This window comes from Astatotilapia calliptera, chromosome 3, assembly GCF_900246225.1.
Source record: "Astatotilapia calliptera chromosome 3, fAstCal1.2, whole genome shotgun sequence".
Classification (NCBI taxonomy): Eukaryota; Metazoa; Chordata; class Actinopteri; order Cichliformes; family Cichlidae; genus Astatotilapia; species Astatotilapia calliptera.
Genome location: NC_039304.1, coordinates 10458117 through 10472925, shown reverse-complemented (window position 1 = coordinate 10472925; position 14809 = coordinate 10458117). Strand labels below are relative to the sequence as shown.

General features: G+C 44.5%; 1 protein-coding gene across 2 annotated transcripts; it reads left to right on the top strand.

Moving 5' to 3' along the window:
- The first annotated feature begins 709 nt into the window (after positions 1-709).
- On the top strand, positions 710-13855 carry rcor2 (REST corepressor 2). 2 transcript variants are annotated; one of them, XM_026161700.1, is made up of 14 exons: positions 710-946; positions 4106-4231; positions 5710-5766; positions 6522-6602; positions 6895-6947; positions 7042-7203; positions 7296-7420; positions 7692-7758; positions 7862-8101; positions 8257-8334; positions 8638-8695; positions 10293-10360; positions 10654-10815; positions 11553-13855. In XM_026161700.1, exons 2-14 carry the CDS (start codon positions 4108-4110, stop codon positions 11898-11900), a joined length of 1623 nt encoding a protein of 540 aa, XP_026017485.1. In that variant the 5' UTR covers positions 710-946; positions 4106-4107; the 3' UTR covers positions 11901-13855. The 2 variants fall into 2 exon arrangements, with proteins under 2 accessions (XP_026017485.1, XP_026017486.1); XM_026161701.1 differs by lacking the exon at positions 710-946 and adding an exon at positions 2192-2214.
- Positions 13856-14809: the final 954 nt, after the last annotated feature.

Genomic DNA, 14809 nt, shown 5'->3' with positions numbered 1-14809 from the left:
AAGCTAACACTGAAACATCCCCCATTCTGCTCACACACACACTCATCCACCTGTGAACTCACACGCGCACAGGCTCGTGCACACAAACACATCCAGGTCGCAACTCTTTGAACTGTTCTGTTTTAAATAAATAAATAAAAACGAGCACACTGAGGCTATTCATCTGAGTCACTGTCAGTTTATGCACAAAGTAACGCACGCGCCTGAAGACACGTTCGCATACTGACGTACTCGCGCGCGCACACGCACGAACACTCGTTTCAATTGTGCTCCGCTCCTGCCCTTTTCTCCACCAAGCAAGTCTGGACAGCCTGCCTCAGTACAGAGATGCACTGAATCCCTCCGCCGACACAGTGGCAAGTAGTCCCTAATTTATGGGATTTTGATAGATAGCGGATTAAGACTCTCTAACACCTATTGTTTTACAAAATGAAATACCGACACGTTTCTCTTCCATTTAAAGGTCATTAACGATGTAATGATCAAGACGTGAATTATCAGGCAGGCATATTTAAAAGGCAAAATATTTTTAGGACAAAGATTTTAAGTATCGCGCACTGACGTGAGCACGCTTAAAAGTCAATTCACACACATGGCACATAAGGTAAAATCCAAAACCAAGACTGAGATAAAGTTAATAGTTAAGGGACTACTTCTTGTCAATCCAAACGGCTCCTAAGCTTGGGAGAGGCGAACGCATCCAAGCGGATGTCCACCTCACTTTTCTCCGGGTGTTGTCCGTCTCCCGGCGCACATACACACTCACAGCTTCCATCTATCCGTGCAGTTCTCATCATTGTAGTGTGACTGTGCTCATCAATTAGGCGAGAGTTCAGGCTTTTTAGACACACTAATTGCCTTTGAGCGCTTCGGAGGGGACTGCAAGCTGCAGACAGAGGCTCGGAGAAGTTTTGGCTGCGGGGAAGCGGAGAGAAGCGAAACACAGGTACAGTGTGACTATTATCTCCACTTCTAACTACTGGCGTTACTAATGTAACGCGAGGGTACTAGCCGCAAGCTAACTAGCTAACGTTAGCATCCCAGCGACCAACTAGGCTAGACTTAAATTGCACTTTGGTGATGAGGACAGATGTCATATATATATTTTCTAGTTTCCAGCCTTTTGGAATGACTTGGACCTTGGAAATTGCTACTATTTTTAGTTTAAGGACCCTAAACATACCGGCAAGTTGGGCAATTATGACATAAAGAGCGAGTTTTTTTTTTCCACTCCAGGGCAGCAGCAGACAGTAGCGTTGGTAGTAACAGCAGCGTACGCGTGGGGAAAACAAAAGGACTTCAAAGTGAGACACAGCGTACAGATGACTGTACAACGAAGCTGTTAAAAATATTGATTTTTTTTAAAGCTAGTAAACGGGACTCAAATTTGAGAATCACCCGGTGCGAGTCCGTCGTCTCTTTTTATTTTTATTTTTAGTGGTGGGATCTCAGGGTTTAACATATTATAAAACAGTCCGCCTATTACAATGTTAACTTTAACATGTAATGTCCCCCCCCCGCTTTAAGGTCATCCTGTGCTGACTCTTGCGAGCCATGAGCACCTGACTAGTCACTGTAGGAGTACTATTGTTTTTCCTTTTACCACTGTGAGTCAAAAAGTGTTCATCATCAGACTACCCACTTAAAAATTGCGGTGAAGAACCTAAATAGATTTTAGACATATTACCCAAAACGAAACGATCGAATTGCTCGTGGTATTGTTCACTACAGTGCAAAGCATATCTGATGACCCAATATTGTGTTTAAGTGAGGAAAAGTTTAGAAATCTGGCCATATGAGGGAAAAGGATGTAGAAGAGGAAAGCCTGCATGTGATCGCGTAGTTGAGTATTATGTATTACTACGAGTATCCAGTCCTTGTCGAGGTTATCAGTTAATATGTTGTAGTTATAGCTCTCGTTCTTGAAACGGTTGATAAATCTGCCAGTGATTGAGGCTACCACAACACTCCCCCCACCCCCTTCCACCACGAAACTCGCTGAAAGTGAAGCGGGGCGGTCTCACGCAGCCAGTTCTCTTGTAAATAAGTAAACTTGAGTATATCGACAAAGACGAAGGGATGTGTTGAAGGTGGCGATGTTTCCAGTGAAGCCGGACGGGGGCCAGCCGCTGTAGTTTCCGAGGCCACCGGGAACAGCGATAGACAAAGACCACCAGAGAGCTTCAGACACTTGTATTGTCTGCTCGGAGTTTGGTGTGTATGGTTTTTAATCTCGAGGATCGTGAGGGTTGCGACTCGTTTCCCCGCAGAGGCTTGACTGGCTCAGTATGTTGTGCGGTGGTGGTGATGTGTATGCGGGGGTACGGTAACTACATCGGTCACCCAACTTCGAGTCCATGCTTTGTTCTGGCCGCGGTTCAAGTTGACAAGTGAAGTTGCGGGTGAGATGGTGAATGAAAGCACGCGCCTTTTAACGTGCGTTTGCACTGGGACTCGTGCCCGGTGTCGCCAGTCATTGTTTTAGGGGCTCTTATCGTTTGCGCTTGAGGAGGAAGAGGGAGTTTAGATAGGCTACTTTCTGCAATATTTCATTGGCCCAGAGATGTAGAGACATCGAGAAGACGACAAATATCATGTAATAGTATAGTAATGGCTGTGGATCACACTTCGTCTCTTAGAGGAGGGTCTTATTTATTTATTTGTTTGTAGATGTTTCTTCTCATCAGCGATTATATTCTTTGTTTACTGATGTTGACGTAGATCCCCACTGAACGGGTTTTACCTTTGCTTTGCCTTTGCTGTTGGAGGGGCTCATGTAATGGATTTCTCTTTATGTGTGATTACTTGCAATGTAGCAACCAGCGCCTTTCTGCACCAGCAGATGGGTGGTGTACTGGTATCAGCCAACAGCAGCCTTGTTGACTGATAGGAAAGTAAAATTTGCATCTCGGTGGATAATATTTACTTGTTGTGTCAAATCAGTTTTTTAAATGTCTATTTGCATCCTTGTAGCAAAAATAAGATGCATAAAAGTTACAAAAAATAAACAATTATGTAAAATATTGGTACCAGCTATTATCAGCCTAACAAATAAGGGATTGGTATTGATATCAGTATTTTGTGCCAGTATTGAACTAAAATTTGGTTCACCCTTTTTTCTGTTTTTTTTTTTTTTTCTGAATAGACACAAAGGTAGGACCACATCTAGTTAATTACTCACTCATCTAATCATTATATGTTGGATTAAAGAAAGCTACTTTCAGCTTCTTCTTTGTCACAAGGTGTTGACACAGCAGGTAGCTCTGGATGTTTGAGTTGGCAGAGTTTTACAGCGGACTTTCTAAAAGGATTTGTTTTGTAAATGGCTCTAAAAATGTGACTTGTTAAACTTTTAGCTGAGAAATACTTGATTATGTTAACTGCAATCAAACTGATTTGATCAATTGCTTATTATTATTTATCTTTAATATTATTATTTATTTGAGCGTCATAAAGAAATTGTCAGATTTTGGTCCAGAGCTCAGTGCCGTGTCCTTGATGGCTCTTACAGAGCGACTGCGGTGAGATAACAGATGTTCATTTGGGAAAAAATGGGATGTTGACATGTCACTTGAACTGTAAACAGTGGGTAAAATAGGCCTCTGTTCTGTTTGTTTGTGGGTATTGCTCCACCCAGACAAGAAGACATCTTTAATCAGCTGGAGCGACAAAGGAAGACTCCGGTTAATCAGTCTGGCTCTTTTGTTGAAGATGAAGTTGTTCCTGTTGATTTAGTCGGGATTTGCTCTTGATAAGTCAGAACCTGAGCAGAAAACTTGCATTTAGAGATTCAATCGTAAGTAGTTGAGGTCTTGAATGAGTTGTTTTATAGAAAGCTGCTTTTTGGAAAATAAACTCAGCTCCAGGTAGATAATGGGATTCCCTCCAAGGTGGCAACATAAGGGCCCATTTTACTTTACAAGCGTGAGTTGGTTTTTATAGGGTTGCAAGTGGAAACAAATAGCAGCCAGTGCACTAATGAAACAAGGCATAACTCATAGTTTAATAGGAGATTGAATCGCTTGGGGCAGAAATGTTGATGAATGGTGGATTTTTAACTAGTGACATGTTATGTGTGTGTCTGTGTGTGTCTGTGTGTGTGCAGTCATGCCCTCAGTGATGGAGCGCTCGGGGGCTGGGGTCCTGTCCAGGAGCAGAGCCAAAACCGTAACCAACGGGAATAGCCAGCCACACTCTGAGGAGGAGAGCAGCGATGAAGAGCATGCTCACGGTACACACGTACACACTTTTCGTTATAGTGTTTGATTTATCAGATATCACGGTAAACGTTCTAACATGGAGCATTAACCTACATCTGATACTTGCAGGCATTTTCTTGCCAGCTGTTCCTGTTGCATGCATTGCATTGCTGCAGTGCTCTCTGTCATCCCCTCTCTTCATCCTTGTCCTCTGCCCACATACGTCTCTCCTTCCTTCATTCTCTCCTTCACCCACTGACTTCCTGTTGATCTTTGAGGAGCCCATTTTAAGATAAGAAATGGCAGTTTTACACAACTAGTTTTCCTCTCTGTTACCTTTCTTCCCTCCTCTGTTCCTTCTATCAAGCATCCTTCTTCTTTATCATGCTCCTTCTGGCTCCATTCATTTCACCCATCTGCTCATGTTTCTATCATCCCCTTCTCCTCCCTTCCTGTCCTCTGTCCCAGAGGAACCTGTAATCTGTCTCTTCCTCCTTCAGGTTTGCTTCCCTGCATTTCTCACAGTCTCTTCACTCCTCGCTTTCCACATTCTCCAGCTTCCTAGTTTCCTGCTAGCTTTACCGCAGCGATAATTACCTGATGTCTGCCACCCATCGATGCTCTACCCGCTCGTCTTCGTCGGGTGGTGAACAATATCAAAATGTTAAATGGCATTTCTGGATTATCTTATTTATTGTTTTTACTTATTTATTAATGGAAGTTGTACATGGAAGTTTTTCTTTATTTAAATGTTTTCTTCATATACCAGTGTTTTCCCCCCACTTGTTTTTTACTGTATTTTTTACAAATGTAGTACAGTTTTGTTCTAATGGTTAATTAGAAAATATGTAGCTGACCTTATGTACGAATAGATTAATACATAATAAAATAAACAATAGATGCATTTAAAAACAAATTGGTTTGTTTTGAACATTAAGACTATATTTAAAAGTTAGATTTAGCCTGTGTGTCTAAAAAAATGAAACAAATACAAAAATGCCTGAATGAATTCTTTCTACTGCCCTGAAGACTCTTCTATGCCAAAAAGACACCTGGTTGTATGGAAGTTTATGCGAAAAGAGAAGTTCAGATTCCTCAGTAAACACGTTCTGAATGAATTTATGGTTACAGATGCTAGTTTGAAGTTTTAGTGACAACTGCATGATGTTAGACAACTTGACCAGAAGGCATCTTTGTGAGATACCTGAAGCACTCTCCAATGACTGAGCTCCTCCTGTAAGGGAGAGCCCAGCCATCCTTTACATAAAGCTCATTTCCACCGTTTGCATCTGCGATCTCATTCTTTTGGTCAATACCCAGAGCTCGTAACCATAGGTGGGAGTAGGGACATAGATTGGCCAGTAAATCAAGAGGTTTGCATTTATGTTCAGTGGTGTGATCCACTTTGTTTAGTTTTGCAACTTGGAACCTTTTCTGGTGTGTTACACAAATGTTTTTGCCCTGCATTGCAGCTCTTGAAATATAAACTTATGTACGCTTGTCTCTGCAGACAGCATGATCAGAGTGGGAGGAGACTACCAGGCTCAGATCCCAGAGTTCAAACCAGGTGAGCTGGGAGGGAGAAAAGCACAACAAAAGGAGACGACAGAGGGCATTAAAATTGACGATAAAAAGAGAGAGAGGGAGGGAATAACCTCTGTGTCTCCTTCCAAGAGGAGACACAGAGGTTGAAGAGAAGTGTGGAGGAGACTACGGATGAATGCAGATTAGTAGAGGAGTGAAGGTCAAAAAGAGTCATTTTACAATAGAACAAAAAACAGGAAAATGAAAAGAAGGCTGGAGGGGAAAACGAGGAGCTGTCATCTTTGTCCAGTAATGCAGACGTCAGAGTGACGCTTATTTGTCAGTGTTTTAGTGTTATTGAATGCAAAATCAGAAGGTTCAAAAACATTAAGTGTCCTCCATGAAAGAGCCCTGTTGCTTTGCTTGAGTAGATGAAAAATGTTTTGATGCTGAGGAAACAGTCGTCATAACCTTCACGGAGGAACGGCGGCATGCTTCAACAGCTTGTACCAAAGAAGGGGACAAGCAGGCAAACCAGCATAATCTGTTGTACGGAGTGCACAAATGTTGACTTCCCAAAGAGTTCAGCTGATGAAGAGGGAGCTTTAGCCAGATGGAAACATGCAAAGATGGGTAGATGGATAAGAAAAGAGAGATGCTGGGGATTGAGAGAGCTTAAGTGGTGGATAGGAGGGACATGGAGTTGACATGAACGAGTAAAAGAGGGATTGACAAATATGTATAACCTCAAAGTGTGGATTTAAGTGTTCGCTTTGTGTTGTTTGTTTCCATTTTCAGACAGCCCAGCCCGCTACAGTGAGAAGGACCAGAGGAGCATGTTGGTCTGGTGTCCCAACAGCCAGCTCTCTGATGCTATGTGTAAGCTCCACACACCTGCCTTACCTTGTATTCATGTGTGCGAGCTAAAAAACTTGACCTTCAGTTTAATGGATATATGCTGACTGGAGGGTGGCAATTAAAACTCTCGACTGTCTCTTCCTGTGCACTTATGGTCTTTCTCTCTCTTACCCTTTTCCTCTTCATCTCTCTGTTTTCTGTTATTATGCAACCCCCCTCCCCCCTATTCATTTTTTTTAGTCTTGTCTTCATTCTCCTTCACCATCTTTAGATTATTATGTATTATTTTAACAGTTTTTCTATCTTCTTCCAGTGGACGAGTACATCCTCATGGCTAAGGAGAAACACGGATACAACATGGAGCAGGTAAGGGCATCAGAAACAAAAGCTCAGATGTTTATATTTCTTTCTGTCTTCTGACCTAAACTTTTCCTGGTTTCCTGACTTTTGGCTCCATCAGGCTCTGGGCATGTTATTGTGGCACAAACACGACGTGGAGCGCTCACTGGCCGACCTGGCAAACTTCACCCCCTTCCCGGATGAGTGGACAGTTGAAGATAAAGTGCTGTTCGAGCAGGCCTTCAGCTTCCACGGCAAGAGCTTCCACCGCATCCAGCAGATGGTGCGTGACTGAGAGAGACACACATGCACTTACCACCCTAAATATTTAAAACAAGTGATGAAAAGTAAATTTTCTTTTTTTCGTGTTTGTAGCTTCCAGACAAGCTGATCTCCAGCCTGGTAAAGTACTACTACAGCTGGAAGAAGACCAGAACCAGGACATCAGTCATGGACCGACAGGCCAGGAGGCTGATCAACAAGAGAGAGAAAGATGACAGGTTTGAGATGCCTTCACCAATCGTGGAGAAACAACTGCTCACCTGAGATCTGACATTTGGAGAACTTTTTTGTTAAATGACACTCAGTGAGCGTGGCATCCTGGGAAACTAGGCTCATGAATATAAATAAGACAGGCTGATATTATTTCTTGTCTTTTCAGCTGACATTTTAGAGCATTTCAGACGTGTGTTTGATGAAATTTCAACAATAAAACAGCACAAAGTTTAAACACTGGTGTGCTTTGTGTAATTTATGTTTTTTGTCTTGCAGTAATGATGAGATTGAAGAAGGAGAGCAGGCCAGTGACAGTGATTTTGAAATTGATGCCAAGAAAGAGGTGAGAAAGTGTGTGTGCGCACATTCAGAGAAACAACTTCTGTGAGGTGAGGACCGAGCTGCCTTGACACTTGAATGATATTTGTGATTCGATGTGCACACAGGCGGCAAAACAGAACGCGAGCAGCACCAGCTCTGACAAAGCCACGCCCAGCCGCTCCGGTCCAGTGAAGAAGGAGAACATCGGAGCTCAGTACAGACACCACCCGCTCAGAGCCCGCCGCAGGCCACCCAAAGGCATGCACCTGGAGCAGGCGGACATCATGTCTCTGTCGGCCTCTCACGATGCTGGAGTTCTAACCATTCGCCAGCTGGACACACAGCTGGTTTCACTCAAGAGACAGGTGCCAGGGTTTTCAGTGTGGATTTAATGATGTCTTTGGTCATCAGATTATAAATGCAAAGAGTAAATGCACATGAATGTTCTCAAAGCAGGTTTTAGCTGCAAGAACTACCAGCTAAAAAATAACCCTACCTCACTGCCCCTCCTCTGTCTCAGGTCCAGTCTATCAAACAGAACAACAGCAGTTTTAAGCAGAGCCTAGCTGAAGGTGTTGATGGCTCCAGACCTACAGACGTAAGTCTTGAAACTCCCCTCTCTATGCCCTTTCCCTCCTTTCCATATCCCTTATTTACTGCCTCATTTCTTGCCTGTATTCAATTTTCTCCTCCCCTGATCTCGCTCCAGTTTGTTCCTTTCCTCATCTATTCACGCGGCCCTTCCTCAACTCCCTCCAGACAGTATTTCACCCCTCGTGGGACTGACTCTAGTCTTAACCTGCTCATTGCTCTCTTACTGCCATCTTCCTCCCTCTCTCCCCCCCTTGTTTCCTACCACCTACCTCACTCTCATTCTAATCTCTAGTTCTTTCTCTCCTAGCCTGCCCCTAAGATGAACTCTCGTTGGACCACAGAGGAGCAGCTCCTTGCAGTGCAGGGTGAGTGAAGGCTGTAGCTTCCTCCCCCTCCAAGAGGCACCTCTTGTCATCAGCTCTCCTCTACCTGCCTCCCATTCACAGCCAGATGTCTTATTAGACATTCATATTGATATTCTGCACACACAGGAGCTGCCTGTACTCATGTGTTGGTACGGTACAAGCTCCTCGATTATTTCTCCAGGAGCTACTTTTGGATATTTTGCAATGGGCTGATGCTGGTGGGAGTTTTTGTCTTCAGGGATGGTAACGTTTAGAAAGCTTAATTTTGCCCCTAAAAGAGATTTTATTTTTATTTTGACATGAAAAGTGACGAAGTCCTATTGTGAAGCCTCTGGGTGTATTTGCCCTCATTATATTAGTTCTTTCAAAGACAGACATGAGTATGGGGTGATCTGACTGTGAGTGAAGCACTTACAAAAACTTATCACTAGCTCGTTCCCAAAGTGAGGGCCGAGGCCCCCTGGTGGATCGCAGTAATAACAGAAATTCAATTTGAAATTAGTGGTAATAGGAGGTAGTTGGGTTGTGATGTTACTCATTACTCTACCCTTGTGTTGAAGTCTTTGTCCCAGTGACAGGAGGGTCACACATTGACCTCATCACTTTGCATATAATATAATAATATTAGCCATGTATAGCCAACCGCCTGCACTGTTTGATTTTGGATCAAATTTCCTAGGAAATGCATCACTTCTGTTTTGTATTTTGATTAGCATGAAGGTTTAGGATTGGGTGGGCCTAGTGGGAATTTGTTTTTTAACTGGGCTGCACCACTCTTGACTTTGGGAATGGTTGTCCTAATTAATCTATAGCTTTGTCCTTGATGGAGACCATAACTTACAAAATTTATGTCATTTTATTTGGTATGAAACAAGCATTTGAGCTCAAAGTCATTAAGAAAGTGCTCACTGAGGTCAAAGCGCAAGGGAACCAGGGACTGTTTCCCAGTATACCTCTAAGACCTAAAATGCCCTTTTTGCCCATAGATGAGTCCTCCTGCTGGTCATTAGACAGAATGCAAATTTAAGGCACTTCTAATCTACTCAGTTCTGACGTTTAACTCCATCACCAGTATACAGTCTATAGGGGGAGAGCCCTGTTTGTTTCAGTTTTTCATGACACGATGGAGCTACAGGGTGCAGTTGGACTGGAAAGTGCCGTAAACTTCAGGTCTGTTCATCGTGTGCATTATTTCAGCTTTAAAAGCGAGCACGAGGAGAGAAAATCAGAAGTTGTTAGGAGCGTATCAGCCACAAAAGTGGAAGGTAAAATTAGCAGCTGCAGCCCGTGTGCCTTTGAGCAAAACCTGTACCTCCATGTGGTACAGCTGCTCCAACAGAAAAAACAAAACAAAAACCCTGAAAGTGTGCAGTGAAGCAGGTCAGGGTGGGAAAAGAGCAGGTGCACTGAGCCAGCTGAGCTCAGATGGAGGTTAACTGTAAACATGCTCACCATACGTGACTCTTCCTGTCCCTCCTCTCACATCCTCTGCCACACACCCCTCACTGAGCGAGAGGAAGCTGGCTGACTCTGTTGCTTTTGATTGCTATATGCTGCTTGGTACAGGCAGGACATTAACCCGACTTCTCTTTTCCAGCTATCCGGCGTTATGGTAAAGACTTCACCGCCATCGCTGAAGTGATCGGGACTAAGACTCCGGCTCAGGTGAGCTTCCTCTTTCTCACATGTTGAAAGTGTGTGAAGACCACCTCTCGTCTTATTCTGACCTCACCCAGCAGTGCACTTGAGCGAGCTGCCTATCAGCTTTTCATCTCTTTTCCATTTTCCCTTTCATCCTCCGCCTAACGGTTTCCTCTATAGGATCTCTGTAATCTCCATTATCCCTGCTTTCATTTGTCTTCTCCCCTCTAACGTCCGCCTCTGTGTCCTTGAGATCGGCATCACTTTGTCCTCATTCTCTTCCTCGCCAACTCTCCATCTCTCCCCGGCTTGCTCAGGTGAGCTCGTTCTTCGTGAGCTACCGGCGCCGCTTCAACCTAGACGAAGTGCTAAGGGAGTGGGCGGCGGAGCAAGTGGCCACCAGCCGAGACCAGAGAGACCCCAGGAGGAGTGGTGAGGAGATGGCAACGGCTACAGATGGCGGCGTAGAGGAGGAGGAGGTGAGGACAGTTAATACCCAAGAGGTGCCTGTAAGAGTTTCAGATTTTGTTGTCACGTGAAATCTGTTTAAGAGAAGTTTTACATGAAACTGAAGCAGGTTGTAAGAATATTATTTGTATTTAATATAAAGCTGTCAGCATGTGAGTGCTGCACATGAATCTGTACACCTCTGTTCTATCTTAATTGCACCTTCTGCTTTTTAATAAAGGATTAAACACACGACAAAGGCTGTAAACAGATTTGTATCTCTGTAAATAATTATTAGTTTGACGGAACTACTTTCAGCGGTGGATTAACACGTGTGCTGCAGGAGAGCACATGACTGAGTGTAGGACATGCAACAGCATGTTAAAGCAACATGTAGCTTCAGTAATATTTGGAAGTAGTAGGACTGGGAGCTTTGCCATCTCCACCAACCCTGTCCTGTGTCTCACTGACAGATTTAAAACGACAGACCTCGTAATGCAACTTTGAGTGATTCACAGTTCAAACTCATCCCTATGTATCTCACACTGGGTGTCGGTGTAGCCCCTCTGTCCGACCCACCAGCAGGTGGGCGGGGCCTCTGTGCTCACAGACACACTATTTGCTCACTCGGTGACAGCACACAGAGCCAAACGCAGCATCCGATTGCAAAACGTAAAGTTTTTATCTGCCCACCGCTTTTGTTCCTCTCTACATCCTGTTTGCACCTCCTCCTGACGCTCCTCCATCTGTCTCTTTCCTCCCCCTTCAGGTCAAAATGGAGGACCCCCCCTCAGACGCCACAGGCAGCTCCTCTCCCCCCTCCTCCGCTCACGCCCCGTCCTCTTTCTCCCAGCCTCCCCCGCTGCTGCGTCCAGCTCCTCCTTCAGCACCCCCGAGCCTCCTCCGTCAGCCACCTCCTCTTCAGACGCGCCCGCTTCAGAACAGAGCTCCCCACAACCACCCCCCACCTCCGCTCATCCGGCCCGCAGTGACCGCCACCACCACCTCCTCCGGGAGTCTCAGGGGTTCTCCTCCCACCTCGTCCTCTTCCTCCGCTGCAGTTCAGATGCCTCCATCACTGGTCGGGCTTAAAGTGGAGCAGCCCAACTCACACTGATAGACACACGCAGCAGTAGGAGTAGACGCAGACACGCGCACACACATAAAAAACACACAAACACAAAGCTTCTCTTCCTTCACCCTGGGACCATCACACGACCACATCAAATGACACGCTCAGGTCCCCAGTGTGACATCAATCGTCATTAGTGACGTGAAGCTCCTTTACTGTACTGACAAACACCTACCTCCAACACAGTCCTCCAACACAGTCCTCCAACAGACACACACACAGAGCTAGGAACTCCAAACACTACCTGCACACAACACACAGAAGAGACACTGGATCATGAAGCCGTTAAAGAAAGCCACAACCACAAGAGTGCAAATCCACCTGCACGTCTCCATGGCAACTCTTGAACATCTGGAGGACTGTGGATGAACACTATGTATATCTATATGCTGTAGTTGCATCGGTCTAGTCATCCACACAACCATCAGGAGAAAGAAAAGGAATAAATGAGGGAAAGAGGAAGAGTGGCCCACAGCTGAGCCAGACGTGCTGCTCCTGAGAGGGCGTCTGCGTCACACGCAGCATTTTGTTTTCTTCTTTCAGATTTAGACCCTCAAAGGGGAGCGGAGGTACTTCTGCAAAAGCTTTGTGATCAAAGCTGATTCTTTTAGTTTGGTTTTGAATTGTTGATTCTTTTCGTTCTGCGTTGGGCGAAATCTTCCCTCATAGCCATGTATTGCTAGTATTAACTGGAGTGGTGTTTTGGGTTTTTTTTTTTTTGGTTCAACTAGAATTTTAAAAGGTGTGCCTGAGGTAGGCAGTTAGTTACTGTAAGTAGATTAGATGGTGTACTTTGATTACTGAGCGTAAAGGAGAAAAAGAGCCCGTTAACATGCTCTGTCTCACCTTTCTGGAGCTGTTCATTTGCTCAGTGTTCAAATCTTGTTACTTTGGAGGAATATTTGAAGTGATCAATCCCCAACATCTGCAGTGCAGCTCTAAACATCAGTCTGTGATGTTTCAATAATGGTGTTAATATTCTCTAAATAAGTGATGTTTGATCTTTGACAGCCGCGCCTGCCAAAGTGTATTGTTGCTTTAAATGCAGAGTTAGGCACGGAGCGTCAGAGAGGAGTCTGACATTTCACATGGTTGCATTGTTTCTTACACAGGAAGAGTTTGACATTTTTGGAAACACTCGTTTGTGCTCTCGCAGGGTCTCAGTCTCCGAGCGGCAGCCTCGATTACCACTTCAGAGTGGTATCTCTCTGCACTCGTCAAAATGCCAAACAAGTCATTTAAACCCAAAATAGTGCAAGTTGCGACTTTCGGTTAGTGTGTCTGAGTAATTTATAGAAGTGACTTTACAAAGAGGTGATGACTTTGTGTTCCCCCCCCAAGTCCAGATAAGGCAGCCTCGAGTCCTGTGCTGTCCTGGCGCAGAGGTCAAAGGAGATCTGGAAGACATCTTTGCTGCAGCGTCAGCCACTTGATTCATTTATCCAATAAACTGAGTGCTCCTGAGTTGTGCAACAGTGCAGTTTTCTGTTCATGGCTAGTGCTTCCAAAAGTGATGGTATGGCACAACCTGATGAACAAATGCAGATGATTGAAGCATCTGTCTGGATGACCTTTGTTGTTTATTTCTGTTGCTAGTCTTAGACTACTCTTATCCAGCTGTCTGCATCGCTGCCTTTTTATGCAGATCTGAGGTCAGTGGTTAAGCTTCCTTAAACTGTGGTGTTGCCCCAAGCGTAGCCTCAAATCACCTACTTTTGTTAGCAGAGGCCTTCAGCGTTCAGTTGAACGCGGCACTGAGGAGGAACGGAAACTGCATCGCTACGTTTGGCTTTAATAGAAGTTTTGCCTTTTTCACCTGTTTTGTTTGTTCCTCCAAAAAACCCTGCTTGTGTGTACTGTATGTACCAAGGTGTTTACATTGTGGAAACTGAACTGTTTGAGGCGTTTTTTCTTTTGAATAAACAAATGACCAAATTCTTCATGATGTCGGTTTTTGAAGACATTTCTCCAGCTAAGCTATATTTTCTGTCATAGATAGTCATTTTATTCATATTGAACTATTTGTTAACGCAAATCAGTGCATTTAGGCATGTTCAAGAAGTCCTGCTGAAGTTCAAACAGAATGGTGAAGGCAGGTGATTTAAGTAACTTTGAATGTGGCATGCTTTTGGTTCCAGACGGGACTGTCTGAGTGTTACAAAAAAATACTGCTCTACTAGGATTTACGATAGGGGCTTAGAATGATCCACAAGACGTGCAGGTAACAGTAACTCAAAACCACTTGTTATGACCAAGGTGTGCAGAAGAGAATCTCTGAATGTACACATCAAACCAGATGGGATACAGCAGCAGAAGACCACGCTTGAGTGCCACTCCTGTCAACTAAAAGCAGGAAACTGAGGACAACTCTGAGCTCACCAAAAACTGGACAGTGAAACACTGGAAAATGCTTCCTCGTCTGAGTTTTGAATTCTGCTTCAACGTTTAGATGTTTAGGTCTGAATTTAGCATGAACAACATGAACGCATGGATCCCTCCCACCCTCCTGGTAGTGTCATGGTGCACGGGACGTTCCCTTGGCACATTTTTGGGCCCCTTAGGATCAAGAGGCTACCTGAGTGTGGTTGTTGACTATGCAAATCCTTTTTACCACAGTTTTCCCACCCCCTTTTTGGATGTGGTGCAATTGGAGAATCCCATCAAGACAAAAGTGCAGAAAGTCTGCCATCTAATCACTGGAATATGGAGTGTGCCACGAAGAATTGAGGCAGCTCTGAAAGCAAAAGGACATCCAAACTGGTGTATGTAATAAAGTGGCCAAAGTGCTGCAGGGGAGTTTCATGACTTCGTAATGCCAAATCATCAAAACCCTGTTTAGTTCTAACAGGTTGGATCACCTGCATTCATCACATGCAGGGCTGCAGACACCAGCC

Bases quoted from the DNA above. Each gene is read 5' to 3' on its own strand.
- rcor2 (XM_026161700.1), top strand. From the start codon at position 4,108: ATGCCCTCAGTGATGGAGCGCTCGGGGGCTGGGGTCCTGTCCAGGAGC. The intron at 6,948-7,041 runs GTAAGGGCATCA...TGGCTCCATCAG, and splicing joins ACGGATACAACATGGAGCAG to GCTCTGGGCATGTTATTGTG. The intron at 8,696-10,292 runs GTGAGTGAAGGC...TCTCTTTTCCAG, and splicing joins GCAGCTCCTTGCAGTGCAGG to CTATCCGGCGTTATGGTAAA.